The 17,984-nt window shown below is 47.5% G+C and overlaps 1 protein-coding gene across 2 annotated transcripts in view; it reads left to right on the top strand.

Annotated features, from left to right (window-relative positions):
* Positions 1–2,462: 2,462 nt before the first annotated feature.
* smap1 (small ArfGAP 1) overlaps positions 2,463–17,984 on the top strand; it is a 72,587-nt gene continuing 57,065 nt past the window's right edge. For both annotated transcript variants that reach the window (XM_061228012.1, XM_061228011.1), the window contains exon 1: positions 2,463–2,764. In XM_061228012.1, the coding sequence (XP_061083996.1) occupies positions 2,647–2,764 (118 nt within the window). In that variant the 5' untranslated portion in view covers positions 2,463–2,646. The remainder of the gene's footprint in view (positions 2,765–17,984) is intronic.

Genomic DNA, 17,984 nt, shown 5'->3' with positions numbered 1-17,984 from the left:
GATCGTAGATCATTTTTAAAGATATTTTATAAACAGTCCAACAAAATTGGTGATATAGTTTCTGTGTCGTTTAATCAAGAAGACTGAATATTGTTTACACGTTGGTGAGGACATGAGTGAGTGACGCAGGACGATATCATTCGCTCCAGTAGATTGCAGATTGCTCTACATCCGATAGATGGCGACATTGCCCACCTTTACCGACAGTGGTCGGCATCTGCTTTTCACACCGAGAATCATTGCAACGACTGATAAGGAGGTATGCATATTTCTTCATATCTCAAACCTCAATTTTGAATATAAAAATATTAAATGTATAAGAAAATACAATTCTATAAATCATATTCCTTTAATCCGTTAATCTCGTGGACCGAATATACATGTACATGGAAAAGCCATCGAGATATAGGTTACGGGAAAAGCTTCAGTTCATTGGACCGTCCCTTTAAGATGACGTTTGAAAACGTCATTATCTCTCGCCAAAACAAGACGATTGTATAATTTGACAGCAGAGAGCATTCTGCAGAGAACAGCATGTCTTTGTCCCGCGTCTTTGTTATTCACAATAATATTTTTTTTAAAGGTGTACTTGGGGAGTCTATTTTTAAAGGTGAGTACAATGGTGTTCGAAATTCGCAAAAATATTCACCGTTTAACCTACAGAGTTAGGTTGGTTAGCCAGCTATTGCTTGTGGAGTTTCTGTAACTACGTATAATGCGAGTTACGAGAAAAATCATCCAAAGCTAAACAGTTGTGTGTATGTATAGGCTGCGTAGAATAGCTAAATACAAAAGCTTGGTACGAATATCGCATACATGATTATAATGACTATGCCTCTCGCGAAGCCTGCTCACGGACGGCAGGATCAGCGGCAGGTGGGAAGACTCAGGACAAGAAACCGCTGAGGAAAGCCAAAACCCCGCTTGGACGTTTCGATATTCCAGAGCAAGAAACGCCAAAGGACGTCCTGGAACGTAGGGCCGGTTATTTTCACTTAGCTATGACATTTTGCCAGTGTCAAATCGAACATATTGTTTGGAAATTAGTTTGTATTCTGTGAGAAATCAATAATACTAGTATTCTTGCAAGCAGTTTTATGTTGTAGTTTCATGTGTTGATCGTTACAGGATTCCCGGATGGCGTGAACCCTGCTACAAAGGAAAAAGGAGGACCCAAGGGCCCAGAGCCCACTCGATACGGCGATTGGGAGAGAAAGGGGCGCTGCATAGACTTTTAGTTTATAACTGGATAATGTTTAAAACTCACCTATGCCGACCAGGGTCTGAGCTACTTGAAAGTAAAAACACAGGACGACAACACAACTACACTATAAATATGGAAATTAGTATTCAAGTACAGGTATTCTACATGGCAGCAATTATATTTGTGTCAACAACTTGAAGGAATTTGGCATTTTATTACTCAACATTGTTCATTGAACAAACATTTCAGGTGGTGTTAGTCCAAGTTTATCCAAGCAGTCATAATTGGACCATATACCTGAAATTAGAATGCAATTTTAAATATAATGTATATAACAATGCAGGATCATCTGTTAAGCGTGTTTCTTATAGAATTGGGATGATGAATAAAGATGTTATTCTATGAAGTCAAATTGTGGTATGGTTTTATTTGCTATATCAGTATATGTATGTGACCTTTCATAACTGGGAACATGTTAGAAATACTGCTACATGTATGTATGTATGTATGTATGCATGTACTGTATGAAAATCACTGAATACTATTTTACAAATCCAAGTGAATATACAGAAGCTCAGAAGCTCTTGAGTAGCTGCCATCCAGCTGTGTTCTTACAAATCACACCACAGTAAAATCCCAATGAATTTTCTCAAGAATATGTAATTCATGTATAGAATATGGTACTAATATGCTGTTTTTGCCCAGATGCTAACGTGCATTAAAACCACAGTGGATTGTGTTGCTATGTTACTTAAGACATTTGTATTTGAGATCAATAGATGAATGTGATAGAAAAGTGCGGGCAGTTTTTATTTCATGATATTTACATTAAACAACTGCGTTTGGTTTGCCAGTCTGTACACTCGTATGCTGCCTAAGTATGCTGCTTGATGAATAATGTTATGGACAAGGTAAAATGTTTCTCGAACAGGTTTCTTGTGAACAGGTTGATATTACAAAATGGCAAAACCCAGGCTGCAAATCAAATGTACAGAATGAAGAGTTTGGAATAAAGAATATTTATTTTGAAACTCTTGATACAAATTACATGGAGATTTTTTTCAGAAATACTGCCCATCCCTGTACTACAATATCCTGTTCCACGGTAAAAATCATACCGGATTCTGACTCACTTCCAATCGCTGTTTTCCTCACCGTGCTTCGTGCGTAGTAATCGATGATCCGTTTAGAACCCCAGAAATGACCGTTCAACCAATCAGAGTCCGGTGCTTGTTTCTGCAACTTACTCGCCTTCTGGAATTTAGTTCCGTTTCCGGGTACTTCCGAATATCTGTCATTTTACGCTGCCGCTTCTTGCTTCACGGTTGTGAGCAACACTGCCTCGGGGAATGGTCCTGTTTTAACTCATTATTTAGTTACGAAGCATTAGGGGAAGGTGTGTGTGTTTTATTCAAGCAGTGTGTGACAACGCTTGTGGCGAGATGGCGACGCGTTCGGAAAGAGAGAAGGCCCAGAAACTCAATGAACAGCACCAGGCCATCCTGTCTAAAATGCTGAGAGAAGAAGATAACAAATACTGCGCCGACTGTGAGGCGAAAGGTAACGCTACGTACCTGAAAGACCGATTAGCTTTAACGTTACACTTCATTCATGTCATTCAGTCGCGGTTTTTGTAAATACCATACTGTTGTTCATTCACCATTTTTATGTAATCGAGGAATTGGCTTGCTGGTTCAATTTAGCGAGCTAAGCCCGCTACCTTCACGTTGACGTTAGCTACCTAGACAGCTGACGTTAACTTGTATCAATGAGCTAGCTTGCTAACCAGCAGGTTGTATCGATTGCAACCTCCCTGTTTTTTCCATGCTGCCGTTCTGTTCGGGCCATTGCATTATAGCGAGGTGTCACACTGTGTTTGTTTTTTCATTGTTTAATTTTTTTGTTGCGACTATATTCTTAGCCGAATATATTGTAGTAACATAGATAGAAAAAATAATGGCATTATGTATGACAATACGTTTTTCGAAACGCTTTACCATAATTTCAATGAAGTTAGTTAACGCTAGACAGGTACGTGCCGAATTATCAATGCTATCTAGTGTGTCTAACGTGTGTGTTAGCTAACGTTAGAAGCTAGCCTAAAGAGAAGGACTTGGTAACTGACGTTAGCGATGTAATTTGGCTCCTTTCCTACCAAGCTATCAACGATGTTCTGACTTTTACTGCGTTATCGTACCACTAGCTATAGCAATATGCATATCTGCTGTCTAGTGGTAAATCAACCTAGATATGATTAACTGTTAGCCGGCTAGCAAATCTGCTAGTCTTTATTAAGGTGGAGCCATGTATATAATCTTCATAATTCCGCTGACAGCAGCGTAGCAGGTGTAACGAACTTGATTTATTCAATGTTGTCTAACCAACCTAAGTGTCACTTCAAATGTCTTTATTGTTCACTTGTCATTATCGCTTCATCTGGCCTAGGATATTTTTTCCTGACCTTGGGAGAGCAGCACAGTTTATTCATGTACAGCTGATGTGTCTATTTGTTAAAGTTGTTGCTTGTTTGCTTGAGTGCCCCCGGCAGTGGGATAACGTGTGGTTTTGAGAAATACACTTGAGGCATCTTCTCTTCCATCTGCCGATGGCGGATCGCCTGGAATGACCGTACACAATCATGAATATTTCACAGTCAGTATGTACCATCGCTTCTCAAGACATGATTGGAATTTAATTGTGATAACTTGTGAGTTAAGGGCGTGCTCTACGGTTGGTGGTATCCAGTGTGCAGTGGTTGTTTGTCTAATCAAAGCATAGACCTTTGTGTTCTCTGACCTGTAGTGCCATTTTGTACCGTCGATTTGAGTTTTCCACGCAAAGCCATCACTTTTGTTGTGCCAGACTGACGCAGAACATCACAAAACCATTATTATCCTGCATTAATGTGCAGTAATTGTACTGGCGACCTAGTTATACGTATTTGGCTGCGATTTTTCCCTTGGCTTTCAGCAAAGCTGTCTCTTACCAGGAGCAGAACATTTTCAGCCAATTCATAGTGTGGGCTGCTCTCCTGAAGTGTTGGGAATGATAAGAAAATGGCTGTATGCCAACCTTCTGAATGTGAGTGGAGTCTATAATCCTACCAACAAATTATGCATTTCCATTTGCTCGGACAGAAAAAATTGGCCTTACAGAGATTAGAAATAAATTGTTTACCTGCTGTTGCTGTTTCTGTCTTAATTGGTGTACTTTCATTATTTCAGCATTTTACCTAATCTAGCATATGACATGTTCCTAACCATGCCAACGGTATGCATGTACATGTAAAAAAAAAAAAAAAAATCCGGCCTGGTTACTCGTGTGGGACTCTCTTGATTGGTTGTGAATTATGATGCATTATGGTCTTCTTACACTGGGATTTGTGGCTGTCATGCAGTGGTATTATAATGATCTTTAAAGGACAAATGACCTCCAAAGCTACAGCTGTCAAAAGAAGGCGTTCAATAGGCTAGGCATTATTTCATTGCACAAGTCAGCTTTGACAAATGAATCATATTTTTTATTCAGATATAACAAGACTAGGCCTATGACTTCAGCAGTCAGTTTTCTCCCGTCATTTCTGTTGCCTAAAATCTCTGGTTTCAGGAACTGTTTGGAATCAATTGGGACAAAAAATAAAAAGCAGAAGAAAATGAAAACTCCTGATCCCGTTACACCCCATATTCTGTCTTCTGTTGCGGTTCTGTATAGTTTTTTTCCTTTGGGAACCTATTGAATGTCAGCAGAAATCAAGGCCTTTTGTGTTAGAGATGCTGAGAGTTGAGTGGATGGGGAGGGGCTAGACCAGTGTTGGTGTGTGGCTTTTCACCTGCGCCGCTGTGGGCTGGTTCATTACTGGCTGAGCTGGCCCCTCGGCCAATAAGAGGCAGTCGTGGCCCGGAAGGGGCTGGTCATTGCAGGCGATATCTGCTCTTATTGGCTGGAGAGAGCAGTGCTCGTCCCCGCCGTCTCCATTACTGTGTGCCTGGGCCATGACCCGCCACGTGGCGTTCGGAGAGGGGCTGTGTGCGAGTGCGTGGCGTCTCTGTCGTCTTTCCGTGAACTCCCACGGCCCTACCTGCCCGACCGAGGCCCTCTGAACCTGCATATCAGGAGCGCGGTGAGGTTCTGGCCTGTTTGACCCGTTTCCTGTCACGGACAGTGCCAGGGAAAAGAGGATATGTGACTCCCGAGCTTGCTCTGTGGTGTCGTTTGCCCGCTCATGGTTCAGTTTCCAGTCAGAGGATCAGAAAGACACTAAGTACAAAATGATAGCTGGTGTGTGGAAAGCATGTGTAATGAAATAAAGAACTTGTTGGTTAACGCTGACTCTAGACTTAGCGTTCCCCCATTCCTTGAAATGTAAAACTTTTGTTGAAGTCCTCCAATTTGAAGCTTCATCTCTGTATTTTTTAAAATATCCTTAGAAACTAGGCCTGCTTCATTTCCATAGATTTTTCTCAGGTTGAGGTGAGCAGAATGGCCTGGCTCTGGGTTTACTCTTCTGTTTGTGCTGAGCCTGTTTGTGCTGAGCCTGAGGGAAGATCCTGCCCAGGGGCTGAAGTGCTGCCTCTGTTTTGTTGACTTTTGCAGCCATAGCTGTAGGTGCCTTTCTGACATTTTGAATTACAGTCTAACAGGAGTATTCTCAAGCTGAACTTCCTCTTGCAGCGAGTTCATTGCACAGCGAGTGATCAATGGTTACTCCATGCCAGGATTGCTCGGTGGCATCAGGGGGTTTTCACCGTATCCCGAAGCCCACTGTGCCAGTGGCGTAAACTTGAAGGAGAAGGATGTGTCTGCATCTTCAGTGTGCTGAAGAGTTGAGCTCCGTCCCCACAGCCCCGCGTACGCTCCTGCTCTCTGTCGGGCTCGTGCTGAGGTGCGGTCGTGCCTTCTGAGCGGTGGCTGACCCCCGGGCCAGGTGACTGACAGGGCTGTGTCGTGCTCGCATGGCTGACTGCTGGTGTGTGCTGTGTGAGCGGTGCCAAAGAGCGCCTGTGTTTCAGAGCAGGGCTCCGACTATCTGTGTCAGCACGGCCGTCACTCTCCTGCCCCCTACACTGTCCCGACCCCACCCCCTACAATGTCCTGGCCCCGCCCCCTACAATGTCCCGACCCCGCCCCCTACACTGTCCCGACCCCTACAATGTCCCGACCCCTACAATGTCCCGACCCCGCCCCCTACACTGTCCCGACCCCTACAATGTCCCGCCCCCGCCCCCTACACTGTCCCGACCCCTACAATGTCCCGCCCCCGCCCCCTACACTGTCCCGACCCCTACAATGTCCTGGCCCCGCCCCCTACACTGCCCCGGCCCCGCCCCCTACACTGTCCCGATCCCGCCCACTACAATGTCCCAGCCCCGCCCCCTACACTGCCCCGCCCCCTACAATGTCCTGGCCCCGCCCCCTACAATGTCCTGGCCCCGCCCCCTACACTGTCCCGACCCCACCCCCTACACTGTCCCGACCCCACCCCCTACACTGTCCCGACCCCGCCCCCTACAATGTCCTGACCCCGCCCCCTACAATGTCCCGGCCCCGCCCCCTACACGGTCCTTCCATATTTCACTCCCTTGTGTACACCCTTTCAAACTGTCCGGTTGGCAGTTTGGTGCAGGGGTGTCCAATCTGATCCAAAGTGGGCCAGAGTGGGTGTAGGCTTTGTTTTAGCCCAGTGCTAAGACACCTAACACTACTGATCGAGGTGTTGATTGCAGACCATGATTAGTTAATGTGCTGAATGAGGTGTTGGGATAAAACACAAGCCTGCACCCACGCTGGCCCTTTGCGGGTAAGGTGGGACGCCGCTGTTATAGAGGGTGTTGGAGAATCTGCTGGCTCAGCACTGTTCTCTGTATAAAAGCGAGGACATGGGAAATGACGTGCTGTGGACCACGCTGACCTCCGCTGTCACTGTGCTGATGTGTGCTCTACAGCACCTTAACTCAGCAGTGTGTTCAGTGTTTCACTGCGTACGGTCTGACCAGGGCCAGCCTGCAGTTTCCTGCTTCCTGCTTCCTTCTCACTGGGAACGGACCTGTAGTCTGCAGCCAATCAGGACTCTGAATATGAGAGCTGTGCTGGTGAGTGGTGCCCATTGGCTGCGGGTTGAGCACCGCCTCTCTCCGCTGTGGAAGGTTTCACACCGTGTGCCCACCATACTAAACAGACAAGTCTGTTTCTATTTGACCCAAAACTGCTGCGCTTTATTGCTCAACACTGTTAATAAGGGTGTTCCTGCTGTCACCCACACTCCTGCCACCAGTGCTCGTGTGCTGGGGATGAGTTCATTTCCTACATAATATTCATAACATGGCTGCCAATCAGAACACTTACAGCTTTAGTTTGAGGTATCTTCTTGGAGGTGAATGTCCGTCCTGAACACCCTGGGTTTCACTGCTGGTTATTAGCCATACGGTTTCTCAGATCAGGGGTGTCCTGTCTGATCTGAAAAGGGCCGGTGTGGGTGCAGTGTTGTGTTTAAGCCCAGCACTACGACGCATGATTCAATGAATTAACTAATCATGGTTTTCATTCAAGACCTTGATGAGTCGAATTGGGTGTAGTAGCGCTGGGTGAAAACAAAAACCTGCTCCCACTCTGGCCCTTTTCAGTTAAGATGTCCTAAATGTTCCTGAAAAAAACCTCTGAAAGCGAGCTGGCTCAGTCGGGATTCCATCCCGGAAAGTTTGACCCGCTCCTCCGCAAGACCAGGACGATCCACCTGGGAGCCACCTCCTTCATGTCCTGTCTGCCTCCATCTCTCATCGCTTACAGCCGCATTGGACTGAAAACCGAATTCAGTGCTTATTAAGGTAATTGAAGTTACATTAAGTTCTAATGAGAACATCTTCGTGTGCTGCTCTGTCCTAATGACGGTGATTTAAAGACTCCTGATGAGGTTTCCCTCTGCCAGAGAGGCCATTAGGTTCAGGCAGAGGGTTGAACGGGGTTTTCAGCTGAAGTAGAGCCTTTTCTCTGTTACTCCTCAGGGCGAGCTGCCCTTTGATAAGGTAAATTGGTCTTGCTTCGTGCCCCCCTTACCAGAACCAATTACTCACCGGCACATTCTCACAGGGAAAAGAAGAGAATTCCACTTTTTTCCTGACGGGAAAACCTCTCCAGGTAGAGCATATTAATGACATGGTCTACAGTCTATACAGTAAGCACCATAATTCAGCTGTAATTTGAGGGTATTTTCATCCATATCGGATGAACCGTTTAGAAATGACAGCACCTCTTGTACATGGTCCCAATTATGGTGCTTTTTGTATTTATAAGCTTCATTGTGTGTTCTGTATGCTTGGATATTGGCTTATGAAATGCATTTGAGTGTGACTGTGTGTGAGATTTAGACACTTAGATTGAGCTATTCTGGAACTATGTACGCATACCCATAGAACTCCAGCACTGATATATTCCCACAGAGCTTGCGTGTTCATCTCGCTGAGGGGTGTTGTGGGTAGCAGGGGTCTCTGTGGCTCTCACCCTGCATCCACCCGGTCCTCTCACACACTTTTCCCACCTTCTCTTTTACTTCTCGTTCTACTTCAGGAAGCTCAGGTCACCCCACAGACCGCTCCATGAAACAGGAAGTGAGCCCCTGTCACTTCCTGTCTCGCCCTAGGCTCTGGCTCCAGAATGTCTCCTGTCGTGTAGGCAGTATCTCCCTGGCCTTCTCTCTCACCGGCCCTCTGATTGGCTGCTCCTGCTGTAAATGCCTGTTTGTGAGTCCTGAGACACAGCTCCCCCAGTGGTGATTGGATACTACAGCAGCCTGTCTGTAGGTCGTTCTCATAGCCACCACAAGCTCAACGTGCAGCTAATCGATTAGATTACCAACTGTTTGTAAGTCATTCTCATAGCTGTTCATTGAGCTTGTGGTGGCTAACCGGTTAGATTGGTATCTGCCTGTAGACTTGACGCCCGTGTCTGTGTCTGATACCGGGGAGCTAAGCCAAGGCATAAACTCCCTCTGGTGAGTGACTGGAGCACTGTTATGAGTGTACAGACTCCATTATGAGCGCTCCCTCATTATATGTCCCAGACGGCTAGCATCATCGCTAACCCCGCGTGTAGCCGCCTTGCAGTTCACTGGCCTCGCTGTCATCTGGGCTGCCTGTGATTGATAATGGCCCATTAAGCCCAGATTAAGGCGAGTACATTATCGGCGTGTGTGCGTGTGAGAGTGGTTAAATGGCGGTCTGGAGGAGGCTAGGGCACTGAGGGAGGTAATGGGATGGGAGGGAGCTCTGCTTCCTGGGCGTGGCAGAAGCCCTCACCCCACTCAGCGCTGTGCGGTGCGGTGGAGCCAGTCGGGCCAGTGAAGACGCTGCTTTATTTCCACACACACTGCGTGACCTGCTTAATACAGCAGTGTGTGGGGAAGTGAAGTCCGAGGATAGAGGTGTGTGTGTTACTGTGTGTGTGTGTGTCTGTGTGTGTGTGTGTGTGTGTGTATATGTGTGTATATATGTGTGTGTATGTGTGTCTGTGTGTGTCTGTGTGTGTCTGTGTGTCTGTGTGTGTGTGAGATCTTTGCAGTGTCCAGGTCTTCAGTAACGTAACCAGATCCTGACCTTTCTGCATTGCTGCAGCTTTTGTTTTGTCCCTTTTGCGCATTGTTGGCTTTTCCCAACGTCATTGCTGCTGCACGTGTCTTGGCTCACCCTGATACCTCTCCTCTCCATTCTTCCCACCCCCTCTTCTCTCTCTCCCTCCCTCTTCCTTGTCTTTCTTTCTCTCTCCTCTCATTCCCTCTCTACAGTTGTTTCTGTCCCTTTTTTATCCTTGTGATTTAATAGTTTTCTGTGTCTTGTGCCATTTTGTTGGAGTGTTACAATGGTGTCTCTCTCACACACACTCTCTCTCTGTTACACACGCTCTCTCTTTCTCTCACACACATGCTCTCTCTCACACTCTCTCTCTCCCTCTCGCTCTCTGTCTCTCTCTCTCTCTCTCACACTCTCTCATACGCTCTCTCACTCACGCTCTCTCTCTTTCTCACACATGCTCTCTCCCCCTCCCTCCCTCCCTCCCTCCCTCCCTCTCTCCCTCCCTCTCTCTCTGTCTCACACTCACACGCTCTCTCTCTCTCTCTCTCACACACTCACACTCACACTCACTCACACTCTCACTCTCAGACATGCTCTCTCACTCTCTCTCTCTCGTGTACACATGCTCTCTCTCTCACTCACTCTCTCTCTCACTCTCACTCTCTCGTGCACACACGTTCTCTCTCCCCCTCTCTCTCTCTCTCTCTCTCTCTCTCTCTCTCTCTCTCTCTCTCTCTCTCTCTCTCTCTCAGCCTCAGAATTGCTCTGCCCTGCAGTTTCTGCAGTTAGCAGAGCTGTCCTTGTGTCTGATAGCTCAGCTCCCCCCTGAGGCTGCCCTGAGGGCCCCACAGTGCTGCTCTCAGGCTGGGCTCTGACAGTTACTCAATGCCATTATGACACCACTGACGCCGTCGTTAGTCGTCACGGCGATAATGATGCGGACAGCTCATGACTCAAGGTCGGTCAGGGAAGCGTGAGCGTGTTTGTACAGTAAATGAAGGAGCGCATAGCCCAGGGTATTCCCCTGGGTACCCTGCGTCATACCCATGAGTTTGTTCTGGCAAATGAACCAGTGTGTACAGTTGCCATGTAATGCTGATTGACATTCATTAATAAAAACATGGTCATTTTGCTTATATTTGTAAGTCAAGGATTATATATTGCATATATATTATTATTATTATGTTATATATAACAAAAGGGCCGTATGCTGGTGAAGGTTACCCGGAGGACACTCATCGTACAGTGAGTGTGTGGTGAACCTGGCTTGTGTGGAATGAATACTGCTGGGTTCTGCTGCCCCCTCCTGCTCACCCAGAGTACTGCACATTTATCCTGTTTATCCTTGATAAGCTGTCTTTCGAGCCGTTCTGTCCTCTAACTCCAACCATACAGACGCATAGATCACTCCCATGAGCTGGCAGCTGCCAGGTGGGATATGAGAGTCAGTGGGAGAGTGTGTCAGTCCAGTCAGGTCAGCTTCCCTGAAAACTCAACAGGGCATGATGGTTGGATGGATGATTGAATCAACTTTACACTTACATTAATGTTGTGGTATTTGCACAGTTGTGATATTTCTGGGATAATTCTGGGATTGAATTATATTTTGATTGCCGATATGATTTAAACGTGGCGGCACGGATGGTGCAGTGGGTAGCACTGCCGCCTCACAGCAAGGAGGTCCTGGGTTCGAATCCCCGTCGGCCAGGGCCTCTCTGTGCGGAGTTTGCATGTTCTCCCCGTGTCTGCGTGGGTTTCCTCCGGGTACTCCGGTTTCCTCCCACAGTCCAAAGACATGCAGGTTAGGCTGATTGGAGAGTCTAAATTGCCCGTAGGTATGAGTGTGTGTGTGTGCCCTGCGATGGACTGGCGACCTGTCCGGGGTATATTCCTGCCTTTCGCCCAATGTATGCTGGGATAGGCTCCAGCCACCCTGCGACCCTGTTCAGGATAAGCGGGTTCAGATAATGGATGGATGGATGGATGGATGGATGGATATGATTTAAACACTTCACAACTTAGTCTTCCCCTTGCAGAAATGAGGCTAAAAGTCTTTCATTCATTTACATTCTAAAGTAAGAAACTGATTGCCGTGTTCATAGTTCTCATTTAGTAAATATGAAAGTGGTCAGGAATAACAACCTGAAGGTAGGAGAAAACTATGACCCTTTTACTCTCAGATACTGCAGTCTCCCTCCAGTCTCAATAAAGCTGATCTCCTTGCTGACCCATGTACCACAGAGAGCTGATACAGTGGCCACTGTACAGTATTTCTGTTTGCAGTCAACACCCAGCAGATGGCGCTAGAGGCCTGTGTGGCGTGTGAGGAGTGTTCAGAAAACTCCTGCTGCCTGTTTGCTTGAAGCTATTTCAGGCCTTTCTTAATGCTCATACTTATTTGCCCAGATACATTAAATGTAACTTATGTGTGGCTGTTACTGTTCAGTGTCCATTTTAAAAATGGAAGAAGTTAAAATGGTAGGACCTTGCATCTTGTAGGAGAATAAGAGCCAAGGGAGGATGCCAGGAAACGTGTTTAGGGTGCTGAGTTCATCATCCTATTCCTGCGGTCTGCACCTGGTGAATCTAGTCCCATTGAAGTCTAAGCCAGTGTACCAGTCTGCCTGCCATAAATGTAGGCATGCCAGCTCTGGCCAGAGAGGGAAAAGGGAGAGAACCAGCTTCTGTATCCTCTGAGTAGAATAACATCATCGACCCGCTGGTAAATTACTTTTTCTCAAACGTGACACTGAGTTACAATGCATCCTTCTCACCACCAGGGGGCAGCACAACCCCCTTCTCCATTTATAAATCTGCGTTAACCCTTTAAGGTGAGTGAGGCAAGCTCTTAGCTGAACATTCTAGTGCTGTGTGAAAGCAGTGGAGTTCCAGAGCACTCACTCATAATTTTGAGAAATTCATCCATCCATCCATCCATCCATCCTTTACTTAACCAGGGAACTCACACTGAGATTAACATCTGTTGTCACGTGCCGTGTATGAGCTCCAGTGAGACCTGTAAGTGGACAGTGACTCTGATTTGGGCTGCAGTGAGGGGAGGTGTTGTGAGCTCAAGCTGGGGTATTTTGGACCCTGGTGAGCCTCTGAGCGAAAGCTGAACTGAGGTCTTTCTGCTGGGTGGGGCTCGTAACCAGGGCACGTTCAATCGGAAAACGTTTTGCTACGGTTTCTGTGTTGAACGTTATGTTTCTTCTTGTTGGTGTCAACGTTTTGCAACAGCCTTTGAGGTATGTGTTCTCCCGTTTGGTGGGTGTGCAACCTATGCACTTGTAAGTCGCTTTGGATTAAGAGCGTCTGCCAAATGACTAAAATGTAAATGTAGATGTGTGTCGGGGGTGTAGCCCTGAATCAATAATGACATCGGCCTGCGCTTTAAAGCCCGCAGAATAACTTCTCGGACGCCATAGGAGCAAACCGTACCCACGTCAGTCCACGGTTTGCGTCAGGGTGTGCAACACGGCACCATTTCCGTTTAAATAAGCGTTACGCTACCTTTTCCCAGGGTTAAATGTGACCCAGGAAAGGAGAACTGGGCTCTTTTTACTGGGAGGGGAGCGTTATCAGGAAAGGAGAACTGAACTGAACCTTTTTCATAATAAGTGTTCTCGCATTCCACGCCCCGCTGCATGTATTTACGCACGCATTCATTCATCCGTATTCAGCAGCTGGCAAGACGTCAAAAGACCTGAAGATAGCGCACATCCATTTCGGAGATAGAATCGTGTACTTCCTGTAAAATATGAATAAACAGGAACGACTGCACACAGCGGCGCAGTAAATCCTCCCTTTTACTGGTGATCTAATGTTTCTGTGTGGCGAGACACCCTTTCCACCGCCCCCCGACTCTCCTATTCATCAGCGCCTTTATTCCATTACCCATTAAGGTGCCTTTAATGTGCTTTTAGCAGTAATGACATTTTTTTGTTTTGGGCTGAGAAGACGGCCGCTTTCCTCCAGTGTTTTTAATGGAAGTTATAACTTACTGGCGGGCGCTGCGCTGGGTCTCTCACCTCGCCCGTTCAGGCCTTTGATTTGAGGTTTAGAGACCAGCGCCGGGTCTGCCCGCTGAGACACTTTGACCCGCGTCTCGCTTCAAGGTCGTATCCTGCGGCTGCTTTTACCCAGCATGCTCTCTGTCCCGGCGCCTGTGGGGATAATGGGTCCGTCCTTCTGATGTTGCCCTCGCCTCCTCGCAGGTTTTCCGGAACAGTCCGAAGCGCTGCTCTGAGATCAGCCCGCCGGACTAGAAGGGCTGCCCAGTTCATATGTAGGTTGGCACCAGGAGGCTGCACGGCACCGGTGATTTATTGCTGAAGATTTCGGAGATGTTTTTGTGAGTCTACACTGAACCCCCTTGAGGGTGAAGTCGAGTCGGGACGTGGTTTTCAGCTGTCCTGAACTAGACCCTGGCAGGATGAGGAGGGACGTACAGAAAGGGGTGGATGTGGAAATGGAGGGGGCCGGTTTGTCCTCTGTACGCCTCAGGACAGGTGCTGTGGGCCATCTGGTTCTGTGGCCCGACCCATCCCCTGTACTGGACAGACCGGCTCTCTGCCCGCCCCAGCCAGGTGTGCCGGCTCGCCTCCCGGTTCTGCCCGGCAGGGTGGGAACAGTCGCGTTGGATCGGGTCCAACCCCCATCGCTTCTGCTTCGAGGAACACTAAATTGGGACGTGTGCCAGTCCTAGAATCTATGGCTTTCATTGACTGCTTACTGTTTGCTTGGTGTTTGCATTACAATGATTAATACTGCCATCCGTATCCAAAGCTACAGCTATAGTCTGCTGATCCTTAGCTATCCTTTTCTTGTTTTTATAAAAAAATAAAGTCTTATGAATGTAGACATTTCGTGTCAAAAGTAACAACTATTTAGCACTGGTCACCAGGCTGACCAAATCAAATGTAGCTTTGGCTGGCCAAGAGCCGAGAGGAGACGTGATTGTAGTAGCAACTATATAGGGCTGGCCCCCAGTTTGACCAAATCAAATTTAGCTTGGATTGTCCAAAAGCAGAGGAAACGGGTTGTGGTTGAACTAAGCGAAACAAGTTTCAAACATTTACGAGCACGATGTGGCTTAACTAGGCGAAACAAGTTTCAAACATTAAAGTCACTGTGGCTGGAAATGTATTGTTACTATTATCACAATGGGATGTATCCACAAGACATCCACCAAATATGCATTCAAAGTAATGTCAATAACTGTAACGACACACATTTCAAATCCGACATAAAGTCTGTATTGAAGACAATCTCAAGGTTGTATGGGTGTGGTCCGAACTGCTTTGCCACCCCACCTCCCTCCTCAGCTCCAAATGTCCCACCCACAAGTAAATTGTATTTGAGAAGGTGGGAGACTGGGAGAGGGATAAGGTCGGTAGAGGGATTACCGGCTGGAAAATGGCTAAATGCAAACACAGAATGGCCCCGTTCAGGATTCGATTCCACATTGTAATGCATTCGAGTTCTCATTTTGCTGATGCTTAGCATGTACAATGTAGTCTGAATCCATTCACTGATCTTTCCACTGACGTTAACTGGCGCTTTGTGGCTCCTCGGTGCTCTTCAGTAAAGAGGAGTCGGTGATTCTGAAGGCTAGCTTGTGAGCTGGAGTGTAGAGAGTCGCTGCGATAAAGAGTCCCGTCCGCTTTGAGACCCCTCAGCCTGTCAGAAGGAGCTGGCTCCCAGAATGCATCAGCTCGGATATAAAAATAATTGCGTTAACACCGCGTTTCTCCCCGACATTGATTGAGAACGGGTTGTCAAACGAACATCTAGAATTTTCTGACTTGATTGCTGATGCGTCTTTCGCGGGCGGTAATTGGCATGCAGGGGACCGCGGCTCGGAAGCTTTGAGATAAGCTGAAAAGCAGCGCGAGGACGCCGGCTGTTTATAGATAAACGACAACATAATAAATTCTGCTCCGAGACGCTCGCTGCGAGATGTTTTTTAGATTATTTAAAGCCGATAACAGATTTGGACTTTACTCGGAATGTTATTCACCCGAGTAGTTTTTTTGCAGACGTACTCGCGTTTGAACGCGCATTTGTCTGCACTACGAGTGGTGGAGGCTAATTTGAAACCGGAGCGAATCGCGGGCATTTGTTTTCTGTCGCTCTCCCGGCTTGGTACTTTTTAGGCAGTTCGGTAGTTGAGGTGAGTAATTTTAATGGTTTAAATAATTGGCAAAGGCGGTCGGCAGATGTAGGGGGTTGAATTAGTTTGGGGCCCAGATGTCAGTGATAACTCTGCTGTAGAAGGTGGAAAGAGGAACAGGCTATCACCATGGGAACTGTGACGGGCCGTTCACAGTATTTCCAAAATGCCACGGTAACGGAATGGAGGTCGCAGTGACTGCGAAGCACATTTAGAAAACGTGCGAGATGAATAACTTCTCGCTTCTTCGATTAATCTTCGTTTATATCCCTCGGTTTGGCAGTCACCTGGGATGTTCCGTGTGATTTTTTTTTTTTTGAGAAGGCTTTCTGCAGAGCTGTAGTCTCTGCCACATTTTGGTTAAACATCCTGGTGGGTGTCTGTCCTCATCCTTTCACATCTGTTCTCATCGTCACACAGCAGCCCTCATTCTGCTATTCCTGCTTTTCTGGAAGTTTCTTCAGGGTGACTCAGTCTGGCATAGATTTAGCAGTGGTGGTGATACAGAAGCCAGTTTGCCGTGGCAGGAATTGCTGAACGGGTGCGGTTTGTGCATTCTGACTGACAGCTCTGTATTCCTCATCTTAATTTACTCAACATTCACACCATGGTGAATATGCATGTTTTCTGATTCGCTGTCAGACTGACTTGACTGAAACCCTACCCACACCAACATCATCGCAGTCCTGCGTCCGTGTGAGGTCACATGGGTCCGGTAACCATAACCGGTGTGCATTGGTCGAGACCAGTTCTACTCGGGGACACCAGGGGGCGCTGTGTGCACACGCTAAGGCCGATAGCCTGCACGAGCCGGCCTGGAGCTGCACTCTCCCTGTCCTCCGGTCAAAACGGCGCATCTCCACTCCTGCCCTCTCCCCGTTCTCCGTCCTCTCCTTTCTGTTTACCCCGATGAAGAGGGGAGCGGGAGCGGAGGCCTGCGGGATCCACACACACACACACACACACACGCGCGCGCACGCAGATGCAGATGGGGGAAGGATGCGGCAGTGTTGCTGACGGGAGCAGTGGAGCGCGGCTGTGCCGTTTCACTACATTAGACCCCTACCAACAGCAATTAGCAGCATTAGCGCAGCCTGTCGGCTCCCCTGCCGGAGACCGCCGCGTCCCTATCCCACGATGCACCGCGCTTCCCAGGGCACCGGGCCGGAAGGTCGTTTTCACGATCGTCTGTTCCTCCGTTTATTTATTTAAATTTGCTGTGGAACATACGCCTTGGCTGTCATTGGCGTTTGAAGACGCTCCCCCGTGACGCGGGCTGAATATGGAGCAGGGTCAGGGAAGCATGAAGACCGCAGCGCGTTTACTACCTCTGAATGTCTGCTTCTTCGCCTTCATAAGCACGCAAGGCCACACAGGTTTCATTAGTAGTTTGACAGATTTTATTTTCAGAAAAGTGAGATGCGGGTGGGTTTTCTGGGGGGACTTTGACCCCCCCCCCCCCCCTGTAATACAGAGTTAAATGTCTCAGGCTGGTGTAGTAAAGCTTCAGCTTGTGCAGATGGGGACCCACCAACCAGAGTGCTTTTGACAGGCAGTTAATGGAGGTCCAGCCCATTTCAGTTTACTTGTTAAAGGACTAAAATGAACAACACTGCAGCGGGGACGTTTAGGAACATGCTCACAGGCGGGCTTTAGTCATGGCTGACGTGCATGGACCTGCCTGTGGGGCACACACTGACGTTCACCTTCAAAAATGTATACACACCCGCACACGTGTGTGTGTTAGTGTGTGTGTTTGTGTGTTTATGTGTATGCCTGTGCATGTTTGCGTGTCAGTGTGCGTCAGTGTGTTTATGTATGCGTGTGCACGTGTGTGTGTCAATGTGTGTGTGTGTGTGCGCCCGTTTATGTATGTGTGCGTTTTCCCGCTCTGTTCTTGGTTCCACCAGCTTGTCCTTGATGAGAGCATATTGCGCATTTACTGAAAGCCCTCATTAGTTTCCCATGTCCGCTCTCTCTTCATCCTCTCCCTCTGTTTGTAATTATGCTCAGTGTAATGGGCTAATATTTTAATTATTCATAT

Source organism: Conger conger, chromosome 18, assembly GCF_963514075.1.
Source record: "Conger conger chromosome 18, fConCon1.1, whole genome shotgun sequence".
NCBI lineage: Eukaryota > Metazoa > Chordata > Actinopteri > Anguilliformes > Congridae > Conger > Conger conger.
The sequence above is the reverse complement of the archived record's forward strand: the minus strand, read 5'-3'. Positions and strand labels throughout refer to the sequence as shown.